Below are 13,124 nucleotides of genomic sequence, written 5' to 3' on the forward strand. Positions count from 1 at the left end.
GTGTGTGTGTGTATGAGTGAATGTGTGTCTGAGTGTGCGTATGTCCCCTGTGCCTGTGTTCCCTGTGTGTGTTGTGTGTGTGTGTGTGTGTGTGCCTGTGTACCTGTGTGTGTATGTGTATGTGTGTGCGAACTTGTTGAACGTGTGTGCTTCTGGTCTTCCACACTTGGTAGCATTCATTCGTTTGCGCTCATCTTGGCTGTTGTATGCCCGTGCATTGCCTGGGGCAGACCCGCCTGGCAACGTCCAAGACGGGCCACTACCGCGGCATGTTTGACTGTGTCGCCCAGATGGCGCATCGTGAGGGCTTTCGTGCTTTTTACCGCGGGTACGAAGCATCAGTGTTACACGTGCATCCATGCATGCGATGTGCATCTCATTTATGAGAGTCACCTCTACTCTGTGCTCTCTTCTCGATGTTCACGGGTTCATGGATATATCGCTATCCCTCGCGTGTACACATGTGTCTGTGTGTGTCTGTGTGTGTGTGTCTGTGTGTGTGTGTGTCTGTGTGTGTCTGTGTGTGTGTCTGTGTGTGTGTCTGTGTCTGTGTGTGTCTGTGTCTGTGTATGCGTGTCTGTGCCAGGATGCTGCCTGCCCTCATCGGCGTCATCCCATATGCGGGCATCGATCTCGCTGTCTACGAATTCCTCAAAACAGTCAGTTGCTCTTGCCCGCCTGTCTGTCTGTTGCCGCACGCCTTGGTGTGTGTTTATTATTGTCTGTGGGCATGCTCTGTGCGTGCGTGCGTGTGTGTATTGTTTGTGAGCATGCTCAGTGCGTGTGTGTGTGTGTGTGTGTGTTGATGTGTGTGCGTGTGTGTTGGTGCGCTTGTTTATGGCATGTCCGCATGCTTCTCCAAGTGTGCACAGCTCACAATGCCCTGCATCCCTCGCTCCGACGCCTGCCAGAACTACGCCATGTCACAGCCCAACAGAGAAACAAACGTGTTTGTCTTCCTCGGCTGCGGTGCGATATCAAGCATGTGCGGTCAGCTCGCCAGCTATCCCCTCGCTCTCATTCGCACCCGGTTGCAGGTATGCACAGAGCACACGCGTAACCGTCCGTGTGTGTGTGTGTGTGTGTGTGTGTGTGTGTATGTGTATGTGCGTGTGTGTGTGCGTGTGTGTGCGTGCATGGATGCACGCGTAGTGTTTAAAGTTCCGACGTGCTCACGTGTGTGTGTGTGTGTGCGTGGCCCATCCCGACAACAAGAACGGCATGTTACAGGAGTTTGTGGCTGTGGTTGCGCGTGGTGGTGCGCGTGCGCTATATCGCGGCATCCTCGTCAACTTCATGAAGGTCGTCCCAGCCGTCAGCATCAGGTCAGCCCCGAGCTCCATTCCCTGGCTCTGTGTGTATGTGTGTTTGTCTGTCTGTTTGTTTGTCTGTCTGTCTGTCTGTGTGTCTGTCTGTGTGTGTGTGTGTGTGTCTGTCTGTGTGTGTGTCTGTCTGTGTGTGTGTCTGTCTGTGTGTCTGTCTGTCTGTCTGTGTGTGTGTGTGTGTGTGTGTGTGTGTGTGTGTGTGTGTGTGTGTGTGTGTGTGTGCCTCTCTGTCTCTATGTCTCTCTACATAACCATTCGTGACTGCTTGCCAACACACACGCCCCCTTCCCCCCCCACAACACACACACACACACACACACACACACACACACACACACACACACACACACACAGAGCGCGCGCATCCATGCAAGAGCGAAGGCTTACTTCTCGACGATGAGCTTGAACCATGGGGTGATCTTGGTGCCAGTCTGCTCGGCGTTGGCCATGAGATCACGCAGTTCGTTTGGCGAAACCCATTTGGTCGCCTGCACCTCATTTGGGACAGGGCTGTGCTCAATGTCCTTCTGGAGGAACAGAATGTAGTCAACTGCACACACAAGGCACATGGATGTGGCAGACGGCAGTGAGCAAACGCACAAGCACACATGCACACGCAAGTACATTCACATACATACACACATGCACACACACACATGCACCCCGCACGCACAGGCTAACGTCAAGAGAAGCACAGAAGCTGCAGTACATGGAGTGTGGACAGTACCTTCGTGCTCGCCCCACATGCCATCGGACGGCGCAAGATACTTGATGCGCGTCAGGAACTTAAACTCGTCCAGGGAGATCTGAGCACAGCGCGCGCACATCAGATTGCGTGAATATCAGCAGCAATGCAATTCAACGCAAATGCAATGCCACCGACCAGTTAGCACTGCACTTCGACCAAGAGCATGCAGCGATACCTTGGAAGGGTCAATGCCGAGCTCGTGCTCGAGCTTGCGACGAGCAGCAAACCTGACACCTGCGGGTACGTGTGATGTTTTGAAGGGCATGGTTGGAAATGACATGTCATTCGCACGCAAGAACACACTGACGCGCACACACGCGCGCGCGCACACGCACGCACGCGCGCACAAGAGCATACACACACGCACCTTTTTGGTTTTCCTCCTCAAGCTCCTCTGGGCGGAAGAGAGGGTGGGAGCAGCACGTGTTGGTCCAGCAGCCAGGGAAGGTAATCTGGGTGTGGAACAAGCGAGCACGCACAAACAAGAGCGGATGGAGACCAAAACGAGATACATGTGAGAGACCCAAAGTGGCAGGAGAGGTGATGGGTGTCTGTAGCAATTTGGGTGACAACACTGCTTCCAGTGCGTGTGTATGTGTGTGTGTATCGATACGCACACGGTGGTGAGGAGAGCGAGGCTGTGTAAAACTAACACTGCGTACCTTCTCATCGGAGCGCTGTTGCAGCAACAACTTGCCCTCCGAGTTGAACAAGAACACGCTGAATGCGCGGTGAAGAAGGCCCTTGTTGATGTTCTCCATCAAATGGCCTGCATGTGCACGGCATACAGTCCACTGTGTCAGCAGCAAAGTATCGCACACGTGGTCCCTGTGCACAAAAGCACAAAAGCGCGCACACACACACACGAGCACACACACACGAGCACACACACACACACACACACACACACACACACACACACACACACACACACACACACACACACACACGAGCACACACACACACACACGAGCACACACACACACAAACACGAGCACACACACACACAAGCACACACACACACACGAGCACACACGAGCATACGCACATACACAGCACAACGCACCCACAGCACGCACACAGCACCACAACATACAGTTCTTCTTGGAGTCGTGACCAAGAACTTTGTCATCCTCATCGACGAGGATGCACTCCTCGGCCATGAGCCGAACCTGCGACCGCGGAGCAAGTCAGTCGTGCAAGTGTAAGCATGCCAAGGTGACCAATGGCACTCGAGTTTCTTGCCTTGCTCCTTGACTGGCAACAAGCAAGTGCAAAGTGCTCTCGTCAAACCTCGCCCACCCCCACCCCACTTCCATTTCTTTATTCCACGCCTGCGCTCGCTTGCCTGCTCGTCATCGTAGCTGGAAAGATCCACAGACATGGCTGGCGTTGGCGTGCGGGTGGTGTGTGTTGTGGCGTGAGTGGGTCACCCGATTACTGAAGTTTAATGGGTATCATTGCCAAGAATCGACAGTGCGGTGGATGGTGAGGAGCGTGGCGAGGAGGAGGCGCGAATACAGCGGGGAGGCGGTGGTGATGGTGTGCGGACCAAGCGTGCGCACAGGAAACTCAACATTGCTCACATACGAACGGCTCTGTGGTGCAAACAGCAAAAACAGCAGCAGCAGCAAGACGCACACACCAACGTTCAGGCGTGTGGAGTACCAAGAAGGAGTACCAGAAGTTTTGAAAGGGCTGGGGTGAGCTTCGAAGTTGTAGCGCAGCAGCTTTGTTTGCCACACACACACACACACACACACACACACACACACACACACATACACACCTGACGCTGAAGATGTGTGAACATTTCTTGAAGCGTGAGGTCCCACATGAGAGCAGAGTGTGTCTAAATCAAAACGATGACAGTGCACAAAAGGAAGCGCCTTGCTTGTGAGGGTACGTGGTGTGGTTTTGCAGCACAGACGCACTTTGGCACACACACACACACATGTACACACATGTGCACAGCGCACGCCAACACGCACCCCGGTCACGATGAAGTTGGTATCTGCTCTCAACAGTGAAAAAAGGGCCAGCACACACACACACGCACCACACAGGCAAGCGCACAGGGAGTGAGAACCACATCAGCAAATCACACGTGCAAACACGCTCAAACAAGAGACAGAATATGCAGCGTGTATGTGTGTGTGTGTGTGTGCCGTTGCCATAACCGAGAACGCACCCACGGCCTTGCCCAGTAGTGTCCGCGCCAGCGTGTAGTCGATGGGTGTCGTGTACTGCAGCAACAGTGCACTCTGAAGAACACAGCAATTGGCAGCGAGAGGCATGGTGAGCATACGCACACGCGAATGTTGCGGCACAGCACATTGTCATGCAAACCATCACGACACCACGACAGCGTCGCAGTCCCAATGCACTCCCTCTGCATTTCTCACCAAGAACGGCTGCGTGTCTTGCAGACATTTGCTAAGCAAAGAAACCATCTGGCAACAGCGAAAGCGAAAGCAAGGTAAGAAGCGGACATGTGGTGAACGCACACACACACACACACACACATACACACGCACACACACGCGCGCACACACACACACACACCACAAGCGATGAAGCGGCAGGTGTCGACGATGGACAAACAGACGAAAGAAAATGAATCAAGCAAGACAAGTCATGTGGTGTTCACCTGCTGGAAGGCAGGTGACGCTGCCGACATGTCCACGTGCGAATACCCGCTGGTCAGCAGGAACAATGCGCGCATTGCAGCCGCAGTTGCATCTGCACTCCGCCCAGCACCTGATTTTGTACGCGTCAAGAGAGGTCACGGTCGAGAAAAAGCAAGCATGGTCATCGCACACGGTTCAATGTCGCAAACACATGTCAGGCCAACACAACAAGCACCCATACACACGTACACCCGTACACACGTACGCACGTACACCCATACACACAACACACACACACACACACACACACACACACACACACACACACACACACACACACACACACACACACACACACACACACACACACACACACACACACACACACACACACACACACACACACACACCGTGGAGGACGTGTGCACCCGCGAGGAGAACCGACGCGTGTGTGTCGACGTGCGCTTCTGCTACAGAACAGTACGGCAGCTGTGCAAAGAAGGCTGGAAACCACCACAAACATCGCCACAAACATCACCACCATTAGAGAGGTGAGCCAGAATGCGGCGGACACGTAAACTCGGTGTACCACCAAGCGAGACAAAGAAATCAACAGGAACGTGCAGGCGCACTCTCGAAGGGCAGGCCCTGCTACCGTGTGTGAGGCGCATGAGGGCTGCAGCTGTGGCATCATCAGGTTGAAGGTGCAGTGATGATGGCGAGTGGATTGGCAGCGACCACTCGGGCGTTGTCATCATTGCTCGTCCAATGCCATGCGGCAGCTGTACACCAGCAGAAAACAGGCACGGCGCAAGCACATTGGGGACGTGTCACGCGTACGGCAACGACAGAGGGCAACGTGCAATCAGAACAAGAAATGGCGGGATTTTGGTGCATCTGTGCGTGTGTCTATGTGTATGTGTATGTATGTATGCATGTATGTGTGCATGTATGCGTGCATGTGCGTATGTGTGTTGCGGTCGCTGTAGCGCAGCTGCAACATACATGTGGGTGGAGCGAGAGGAGGACTGTGGCAAGGGCCGGGGTCCACGGGAACGGCCAGAAGTGAAGGAACAACGCCGACAACGCATCCTCGTTTCTGATACAGACGCAAACAAGCACGCCCACGCACGCACACGCACGCCCACGCACGCACACGCACGCGCACATGGCAGAACCGGTATCAGCGCGCGCCAAGACAACAGCACACCCACATGCACACCTAAACGCACACGCACATCAACGTGCACGCACACCACACGCTGCACATGCAGGTAACAACCAATGCGAGGGGAAAACATGCGCGCATGCACAACAAGGAGTGTGTACCTGACTGCATGCTGAGTCAAAGCGTGAGCGCACGTGTGCACTGCACCAGCTTCATCGCCGCCACCTTCGCCACCGCCATGTGTCCCGGCCTCGATGCAGGCAACCAGCGTCACCACCACGTCACCGGTCCATCTCTCCACACCGCCTCCCTCCACTGACTGCCGCGCCTCTGCGTACTTTCCACTGCATGCCAGGCGAATGCAGTCGCTGATTGCGTCCGTGCGTACGTGTGTTGGGACGTGTAACGGTGGCGGAATGGGCCGGTCGCCCTCCAGTGTACACGTGTGCAGTTCAAGACGATCGCGCAGCACAGACAGCGCACCCGTCTCAGGGAACTGTGGCACAACTGCACGTTGTTCGTGTGTGTGTGTGTGTGTGTGTGTGTGTGTGCGTGAGTGTGTGTGTGTGTGTGCGTGTGCGTGCGTGTGTGTGTGTGTGTGTGTGTGTGTGTGTGTGTGTGTGTGTGTGTGTGTGTGTGTGTGTGTGTGTGTGTGTGTGTGAACAGAAGTCGCAGCGCAGCGCTGAGTGACACATATCCTCGCCCCACAGCGCTCTGTGTGAGTTACCTTGGTGGACGCGCGCGGCCTGTGATGGAAGAACAACGTCGAGCAGCGACCAGCGCGATGTCTCAATGCACTGCAGCTGATGTTCGTGATGGCGGTGTTGATGGTGGTCATGGCGGTGGTGGTGTGAAGAGACAGGGTTTAAGATGAGGTGAAGAGGAAGCGACAATGATGGTGTGAAGAGGAAAGGACTGCGATGATGAAGACAGGGCAGGTGAATTGCGAACGTACGCAGAAGACGGTGAGCAGCTGTGCATTCACGCCGTCCGCGTTGGTCGAAATCTGAGCAAAGAAACACATGCCCACACGCACACACACGTACATACGCACATACGCACAGGCGAGCATGTGAGCTCATTGGAACTTTGGGTCAGAGTGCGCAAACAAACCTCCACTAACCCATCACTCTGTGTGTGCATGTATGTATGTGTGTGTGGATGAACTTGCATATTGGTGTAGGAGGGAAAGTTCTGCTGTGATGTCCATGAATGCGCGCGTATCCGTTTGAGCCAGCTGCTCCTCCTGCTCTGCTGTCAACCGCTGCATACGAGCAGCCAGTGTGTGTGTGTGTGCGTGTGAACGAGTGAGCGTTCCTTGCTCCATTTCGTCTGTCCTCTTGTTCCTCCCTTCTCTTCCGTCTCACACACAACTCCCTTCCACCAACAACCGCTCACGTGTGCAACCTTGTGCTGCAACACGACGTGTGTCAGTGTGTCCTGCGTCAACTCGGCCAAATCGGGCGCCGTTAACCCACATGCGCCCTAAATACACACGCACACACATGCCAGTCCACACACACACACACACACACACACATGTCAGCACACACGCAGTCATGTCAGCACACACGCAGTCATGTCAGCACACACACACACGATCGTACACATATGCACACACACAACCAATGTGTCTCATGCAGGTGACATGCGAGTCAATGTCGAAGCGAACACACGTACGCATATGCCGCGGTGGTGCTGCTGTGTCCACTCAATGTAAGGATCGTTCAACTGGGCATCGCTCATATCGTTCATGATGTCGCACTTGCGCTGCGCATATGTACGGGCATCACCCGGCCGCCCTTTGGACAGGTGCCAGTATGCGAGATCTGAAGCAGGCGCAGCATGCAGGCAGAGGCGATGAGCACGTGCAGATGCAGTGTGCCTGGTCAGCCGGTGTGCTCCTCTCCTGTCCTGAGTCCGCACGCGCAAGCTACGACACCATCCAAACACGCACGCGCACACGCACACGCTCACGCACAAGCACACGCACACGCTCACGTACACGCACGCGCACGCGCACACGTACACGCACACACGCACACGCTCACACATAGCCGCACGAACCATGGCAGAGCTGGGTGGCAATGGCGAGAGGGTCGGCGGTGTCTGTTGCATCTCGAATGGGAACGACACGTGGACGCTGAGTCGTCAACACATCAACAGCAGACGTCAGCAGCGCATGTGCCCCTTCAACTTGAAAGCTCTCTTCATCACTCAGCGCCTGCAGTGTTATAGGTTGTGTCGTGTGTGTGTGTGTGTGTGTGTGTGTGTGTGTGTGTGTGTGTGTGTGTGTGTGTGTGTGTGTGTGTGTGTGTGTGTGTGTGTGTGTGTGTGTGTGTGTGTGTGTGTGTGTAGCAAAGCAGCGGTATCCATGAGGGATGCATGCAGACCCATACTTGTGGCTGTGCACACGCACGCGCGCAATCCACAACATACGCACAGACCACAACCAACGGGCCAGACAACGTACGCGGTAGACGCGGCGGTAGTTCTCGTCGGACGGGGAGGAAGCGGTTGGACGGAGAGGACCACGCAGTCGTGATCGCGTGGCTGATGATCGAATGGCACAAAGGTGACGGAAGGTCGTCGGAGGTAGCAGGAAGGCCGAGGTACACACACACACACACATACACATACACACACACACACACACACATACACATACACATACACACACACACACATGCACACATACACATACACATACACATACACACACACACACACACACATGCACAAGAGGTGAGGAGTCGTGGTTGTATTTCGCAGGCAGGCGATGCATGGTGTTGCAACAAAGGCGGGCTGCCCATCATGGTACACGCGAAGCAGTGCCATCTACTGAACGCACGCAGGTACGGCTCTGGATCTGCGTTGAACTGTAGCTTCCACCGGCTAGGCCAGATGTGTTCAAGAATCACGATCCCATCAGTGACTTGGAGTGTTGGCGTCTGTTCCAAGCACATCAGGAACACCCACACCTGCGTCTTTGGCTTACACCTGATCAAGCGAGCAACACAGAGACCAAGGGTGGAGAGGATGGTGAGGCTGGGTCCAGAAACAAGCCACACATCATCACGACACCACAAGCGGCCTGCTTGCTTGATTGCTTGGCTCACCGTGCTGCAATGTCCTGCGGCAAGTGTGGACGCTGCTGCAAGATAGACCGAAGAAGAGACACTCCACGCTGATGGATGTGCTTGGCTTGCTGGCCCTGCGACCCAGCGAGAGAACACCAAAGCAGACATGGCGTGTGTGTGTGTGTGTGTGTGTGTGTGTGTGTGTGTGTGTGTGTATCAACCAACCAAACCAAGAAGCAACCACCAAGCAAACAAGGCCAGTGAGTCAGTCAGTCAGTCAGTCGAGGGTGCGCGTGCACGCTGTGGCGGCTTCCTCCAACGCACCTTTCGCCTCAAGGGCAGTCACCGTCTCCACATACTTGCCACCCGACGCCACATCCACCAGCGCCCGAAACGAATTCATTGTGCAGTGTTGTTGTTCACTGTGCAGTCAGTGTCTTGTTTGTGCACCGTTGTCGTGGTCGCTGCTGATTTTGTTTGCTGCAGATGTCTTGTTCACCATGCCAAGCACCAGCTTTTATGATAACACACGCATGCGTGTCTTCCTCCCTCATGGGCGGAAACGCACACACCCACACTCACGCACCCACACACACTCACCCACACACACTCACCCACACACACTCACGCACACACACACCAACCGCTAACTGCTCTCATTTCATCAAACAGCAGGGGTGCAGTGGAAGGTGTAGGTGCCCATTGCGTGGTGGACGCCGAGCTTGACCTGCAGCTTGCTTGCCCGCTGCAGCTCCTTGGCGCTGTGCCCGTGCAGCCAGTAAACCACCTGCTTGGCCCAGAAGGGCCCGCCTTCATACACATGGCCGTATCTGCCCTCGCCAAGCCCAAGCGCCTCCGCCCCAAATCGTCGCACGTCTGCGCGCGTGTGCGGATATCCAGGCAGCACGACGGGCGGGCCGCTCGCCCCATCACCAGTCACCATGTCAACCCACAGCACAACAGCATCGCCAACACCACCAACACCACCATCAACGCCAACACCACAGCCGTCACCACCATCACCACTGGCATCGTCACCATCACCACTGGCAGCGAGTGGTAGCTCTGTATCGAACACCTCCTCGTGTGGAAGGTCGTCGGCACCACTGGTCAGGTCGAGAGTGGCAACAGTCACCGGTGCACACGCGAGGGAGCGGCGGTACTGCCACAGAGACACACACGACAGCGCATGCACACCAACGCTAACACCAACACCACTACCGTCGCCACTGCCAGCACCATCGCCATCATCACCGTCGTCGTTGCCCACGGTGGCGGCGGCGACATGGGGCCGCATGGCGCGTTCGAGCGGGGTGTGGTCGAGGCCACAGATGGTGGTGATGGCAGCGTGGGAGAAAGACAGGTCCGGCAGCCGAACAAGGGCTGCGCGTATGCAGATGCGATGCGGTGTAATGGCCGCAGAAGGCGAGATCGCGGGGGAAAAGGCACGTCGAAGGTAGTACAAGTTAAGGGCAGCGAGGATGGGGCGGTTCTTCAGCTGATACGCAAAGGTGTCGCCAACAACATGCTGCACTTGGCCCCACCGCCACGCATCCCCGTGGTCCGCTCCCCGCCACCACTGCACATTCACAACGCCACGGCCATCTCCACCGCTGTCGCAAACACTGGTGTCGTTGTTGCTGCTGCTGCTGGTGTTGCCGACGTGAGTTGCTTGGTGCACCCCGTGACGTGTGTCGAGGTGAGCCAAAGGGCACACGGTGACGTGCTGCTTGGCGTCATACACAACAATGGTCCTTGAACGTTTCGGATCAGGACACGCCAGATGCTGCGCGTACAACAGTCCACACGCCCCGCCCTCGCACATGTCGAGAACAATGCCGTTGGCGCCCTCCAGCCCGCCAGCAGGAAGGCCAGCATCACGACGGCTTCGCTCCATGGCAGCAACCCATATCCGCCCATACACCCCAGACCCATATGCGGCTGCCCGCTCCACCGTCGCGTGTGTGTGCAGCACGGAGCTGACCAGCAGCGCTTTCGCCTCGTCTGCCGGCGCCAATGCCGGCGTTGTGTCTGGTGATGGTGCAGGCGGTGTAGTGGTGGGTGCTGGTGTTCTCTTTGCAACCTCTGTGGTGTCTGTAGTCATGTCCATGGTGGTTGGTAGGTCTGTGATGGCGGCCGCTCGAAGCGTTGTCGCCTCGTCCTCCAGCCAGATTCGCACCGTCACGCCCGCATGCCCCACTGTGCACCGTGGCAGCACAAACAGGCCCTGTGCCCAGTGGTCCTGAAACGGCTGTCCTGTTGTGGCTGCGGGCGCACTGGAGTACACGAGTGAAGAAGCGTCATCAGCGAGAAGCGACAGCTCCCACCACACCACCATCCCATCCGATGCATCCTGTTCCTCGGCGTCGCCATCACCGCCGCCCTCGTGCTGGTGCTGTTCGAACCGCACGTGCCCGGCATCCTCCCCGCCGCCGCCAACGAGTGACACGCGCACGGGCTGCTGCGATGAGGGGTGCGGCCCATCGCCCCTCAGAGGAGCGCAGGGATCAAAGGCAAGACTCGCCAGCTGCTGCGGATCAGACGTGATGGCCATTGGCTCCAGGCCCTGCACATGGCACGGGAGGCAGTGGGTGTACATTGGGCACCCGTTGAGGCGCAGTGCGTCGAGGGCTGGGCTGGACACCAGCTGACCGTATAGGCGAGCAGCGGCAGGGATGCTGGGCGCTCGTGGGTGCAGGAGACGCGCATAAGCATCGCGCAAGATGGGGACAACCATCTCGCCCGTCAAGCTGAAGTCCAACAGCTCAGATATGACCATGTCACACCGACCGTCGACGGCGTGCGAGGAAAGGTCACTCGGCGTCACCTCAAAGCTGGGCTTGGCGAGCACAGTTACGTGGCCTTCAAATCCGTTGCATGCCACCACAGATGCCGCAACTGTGGCCAGGCCAGCGAACTGCTCAACGGCATATGCGTGTGCAGCTCCATGCCTCACAGCCAACATGGACAGCAGCCCACACCCAGCACCTGAATGGGATAGATTGAGCAAAGAGGAGGTGGTGAGATCAAAACAAGAGGGAAGGCACCTACAGATGTGTGTCTGTGTGTATCCGCGTGTCTGTCTGTCGATGTGTGTGTGTGTGTGTGTGTGTGTGTGCGTGCGTGTGCGAGTGTGTGTGTGTGTCTGTGTCTGTCTGTCTGTCTGTCTGTGTGTGTGTGTGTGTGTGTATCTGCGTGTCTGTCTGTCGATGTGTGTGTGTGTGTGTGTGTGTGTGTGTGTGTGTGTGTGTGTGTGTGTGTGTGTGTGTGTGTGTGTGTGTGGGTGTGTGTGTGTGTGTCATTGAGGCAGCGCACACGACAAGAGGCAAAGCCGAGCAACTACACCATCGTCTGCTCACCGATATCAAGCACAACAGGGGCGCGGCCGTGCTTCTCCTGAAAAGCACCCACAGCAGTGTGAATGGCTTGCTCGTACAGCTCTGCGCGCAGGTGGTCGGTGAGCATCGGCGGATACCAACCGGCGACCAGCTGCGTCGTGGCTGGGTCTGCCCTCGTGCCAGGGGTCCAAGCACCAAGCTCCTGCCCATGCTCTTGAGCCTGCTGCTTTGCTGCAGGTGTGCTTCCAGGCCAAAGCACCCACTGCACACCACCTGTGCTTGGTGCCAGTCTTGCCTCCAGCATTATCTGGCGAACGTGCCCATCCTCAGCCTCAACCTCCGCCCCAACCAGCGTGTCCACATCCGTCTCATCCAAACTGGCCATCGTGGCACGTGTTGTTGTAGTTGTTGTTGTTGTTGTGTTGTTGTGTGTGAAGGTGTTCGTCGTTTACAAGCAGGAAGAGGAAGAAGAGTGGGAAAGCGTTCCGTGCAATCAATGAATACGATGTGGCGGCCCTGATATCCATTCGTTCACCCTTTGCCACGGGTGGTGGTGACGGTGCTTGTGATCCAGTCCAGTGCTCGCTTCATGCTGTCCTGTGTCGTCGCCGTGGAGGGCATGATGGTCCTGCAACAAGATGGGGGTGGAGAGGTGAGGACGAGGGTAGATGAGCGGGAAGGGGTTTACGTGTGCGTGCGTGTGTGTGTGTGTGTGTGTGTGTGTGTGTGTGTGTGTGTGTGTGTGTGTGTGTGTGTGTGTGTGTGTGTGTGTGTGTCTGTGTGTGTGCCTGTGTGTGTGACTGTGTGAGTCTGTACGTGTCTGTGTGTGTGCTTC

At 56.3% G+C, this 13,124-nt stretch overlaps 5 protein-coding genes across 5 annotated transcripts in view; 1 reads left to right on the forward strand and 4 right to left on the reverse strand.

Moving 5' to 3' along the window:
* PTSG_05077 (uncharacterized protein) overlaps positions 1-1,159 on the forward strand; it is a gene marked incomplete at both ends in the record, with an annotated part of 2,403 nt that extends 1,244 nt beyond the window's left edge. Inside the window, 4 exons of the mRNA XM_004993607.1 lie at positions 231-328; positions 587-659; positions 912-1,030; positions 1,153-1,159. Of these exons, the coding sequence (XP_004993664.1) occupies positions 231-328; positions 587-659; positions 912-1,030; positions 1,153-1,159 (297 nt within the window). The remainder of the gene's footprint in view (positions 1-230; positions 329-586; positions 660-911; positions 1,031-1,152) is intronic.
* Positions 1,160-1,708: 549 nt separating this feature from the next.
* PTSG_12254 (isopentenyl-diphosphate Delta-isomerase) lies at positions 1,709-3,509 on the reverse strand (the record flags this gene model as incomplete). Its single annotated transcript, XM_004993608.1, has 7 exons — positions 3,422-3,509; positions 3,170-3,245; positions 2,736-2,842; positions 2,441-2,525; positions 2,249-2,307; positions 2,053-2,131; positions 1,709-1,875 (listed from the first exon to the last, which is right to left on the reverse strand). The coding sequence occupies exons 1-7, from the start codon at positions 3,455-3,457 to the stop codon at positions 1,709-1,711; spliced, it is 609 nt and encodes a 202-aa protein (XP_004993665.1). The 5' UTR covers positions 3,458-3,509.
* Positions 3,506-9,086, reverse strand: PTSG_12255 (uncharacterized protein). The gene is made up of 19 exons (XM_004993609.1): positions 8,991-9,086; positions 8,723-8,871; positions 8,345-8,424; positions 7,939-8,095; positions 7,552-7,700; positions 7,279-7,356; positions 7,043-7,135; positions 6,827-6,877; positions 6,599-6,674; positions 6,033-6,378; positions 5,709-5,802; positions 5,359-5,485; positions 5,114-5,206; positions 4,724-4,833; positions 4,479-4,526; positions 4,265-4,337; positions 4,065-4,087; positions 3,863-3,925; positions 3,506-3,671 (listed from the first exon to the last, which is right to left on the reverse strand). The coding sequence occupies exons 2-19, from the start codon at positions 8,835-8,837 to the stop codon at positions 3,531-3,533; spliced, it is 1,917 nt and encodes a 638-aa protein (XP_004993666.1). The 5' UTR covers positions 8,838-8,871; positions 8,991-9,086; the 3' UTR covers positions 3,506-3,530.
* A 455-nt stretch (positions 9,087-9,541) lies between these two features.
* On the reverse strand, positions 9,542-12,782 carry PTSG_05080 (uncharacterized protein). Its single transcript, XM_004993610.1, has 2 exons — positions 12,311-12,782; positions 9,542-11,939 (listed from the first exon to the last, which is right to left on the reverse strand). Exons 1-2 carry the CDS (start codon positions 12,672-12,674, stop codon positions 9,616-9,618), a joined length of 2,688 nt encoding a protein of 895 aa, XP_004993667.1. The 5' UTR covers positions 12,675-12,782; the 3' UTR covers positions 9,542-9,615.
* A 38-nt stretch (positions 12,783-12,820) lies between these two features.
* The window catches only part of PTSG_05081 (ADP-ribosylation factor 1), a gene marked incomplete at both ends in the record, with an annotated part of 1,148 nt that continues 844 nt past the window's right edge, over positions 12,821-13,124 (reverse strand). The window contains one exon of the mRNA XM_004993611.1: positions 12,821-12,917. Within this exon, the coding sequence (XP_004993668.1) occupies positions 12,821-12,917 (97 nt within the window). The remainder of the gene's footprint in view (positions 12,918-13,124) is intronic.

This window comes from Salpingoeca rosetta, assembly GCF_000188695.1.
Source record: "Salpingoeca rosetta unplaced genomic scaffold supercont1.12, whole genome shotgun sequence".
In the NCBI taxonomy this organism is placed as follows: Eukaryota; class Choanoflagellata; order Craspedida; family Salpingoecidae; genus Salpingoeca; species Salpingoeca rosetta.